At 41.7% G+C, this 1,496-nt stretch overlaps 1 protein-coding gene across 1 annotated transcript in view; it reads left to right on the top strand.

Annotated features, from left to right (window-relative positions):
• POLR1A (RNA polymerase I subunit A) overlaps nucleotides 1–1,496 on the top strand; it is an 89,069-nt gene that overhangs the window by 75,616 nt on the left and 11,957 nt on the right. The window contains exon 32 of the mRNA XM_018571462.1: nucleotides 766–966. Coding sequence (XP_018426964.1) covers nucleotides 766–966 — 201 coding nt within the window. The remainder of the gene's footprint in view (nucleotides 1–765; nucleotides 967–1,496) is intronic.

Genomic DNA, 1,496 nt, shown 5'->3' with positions numbered 1-1,496 from the left:
CAGCCGGGGTATATTCCGTACAACATACATGGCCTTGCAGCTCGGTACTGTGTATATTGAATAATGCTTGCAAATGGCGAGCACTCATTGGCCAGAGCAGCTGTCGCCTGACCACGCTGACCAGTGAGAAGTGCTTCTTGCACTTTTCACCTGACCATGCTGACCAATGAGAGCACTTCTTGCACTGTTCACCTAACCATGCTGACCAATGAGATCACTTCTTGCACTGTTCACCTAACCATGCTGACCAATGAGAAGCACTGTTCACCTGACCATGCTGACCAATGAGAAGCACTAATTGCTAAGATGCACTTCTCATTGGTCTGCATGGTCAGGCAAATGCTCTGACCTTTTAAGTCACCATTTGCAAGCATTATTCCATATACACAGTACTGGGCTTTTTTTTGTTGTTGTCTTGGGACTGTTAGTATTTGTTTAGCCGTCTTGTCCACCCCTCTGCTGGAATGATTTTGGAGGTCCGAAAAGACTTGCTTTGTGCATCTAAATCTTTTTCTTGTATTAATAATCCTGCTCTTGGTGCTGCTTTGCTACAAGACTGAAGCACGCTGGTAGGGGTTATTCTGGGCAGGCCTACATTTTTTTTTAACGTTTGCTGGTTTGGAACCCCCCCTGTATGCGGCACTATAACCCAGTGGTGAATGGTGAATAACTTTGTATGTCCCTAAAATGAATTCCAAGAAAAGTATATTACGATGAGCATGAAAATCCTATTTTATATATATTATGGCTGTATTCTTCTTGCAGGTCACTGTGAAACTGCCATTAATGAAGGTTCACTTTGATATCTCGTCTCTCGTGGTGACATTATCACGCAATGTTGTTATTCATGAGACAAAGGGAATAGCTCGATGTCTCCTTAATGAAGCCACCGACAAGCATGGGGAGAAGGAGCAGATTCTCAATACGGAGGGGATAAACCTTCAGGAGCTCTTCAAATATTCTGATGTAAGTTAAGTTAAAGGCATTGTAATGCTTCAATAATCCATATGTGGCTCATGTGTGAAGTGTCATTTCTGCTTCCTGTGGACAATACAGACCGTCAATAGGCTTTGCCAAAAAGTGTAAATTGATGGTGCAGCTTTCTGAACCACCTACGTCATGATGTGGAGAAGTGTGTATCTTGGCGGGACTTCTAACAGTGCCCTGTGGACAACAGCTGGAACTCACTATCATGATACAAAATCCACAGTGGGAAATTCGTCCATCCTCTGTTTTGGAATCTGTTCAGTTTCTTTTGTTCAGCCCTCAGGCAACAAAACATATATTAGTGTATGGATGTCGGTGTAGAATAGATGAATCCTTTGTAACATTTTGATTTGTAGTGTGGTAAAACGTTGACTGTTGTACAGAGTGACTGGTCACCAGAAAGGTTTTGTTACCAGCATGGACTGGTTCAGGCAAGGAACTTATAACTAGGGAAAATGTATATGTATATGTATATGTATATGTATATGTATGTATATATATATATATAT

The sequence above is a fragment of the Nanorana parkeri genome, unplaced genomic scaffold (assembly GCF_000935625.1).
Source record: "Nanorana parkeri isolate BGI_ZX_2015 unplaced genomic scaffold, ASM93562v1 scaffold1762, whole genome shotgun sequence".
NCBI classification, from domain to species: Eukaryota; Metazoa; Chordata; class Amphibia; order Anura; family Dicroglossidae; genus Nanorana; species Nanorana parkeri.
This window is presented reverse-complemented; position numbering and strand designations above follow the sequence as displayed.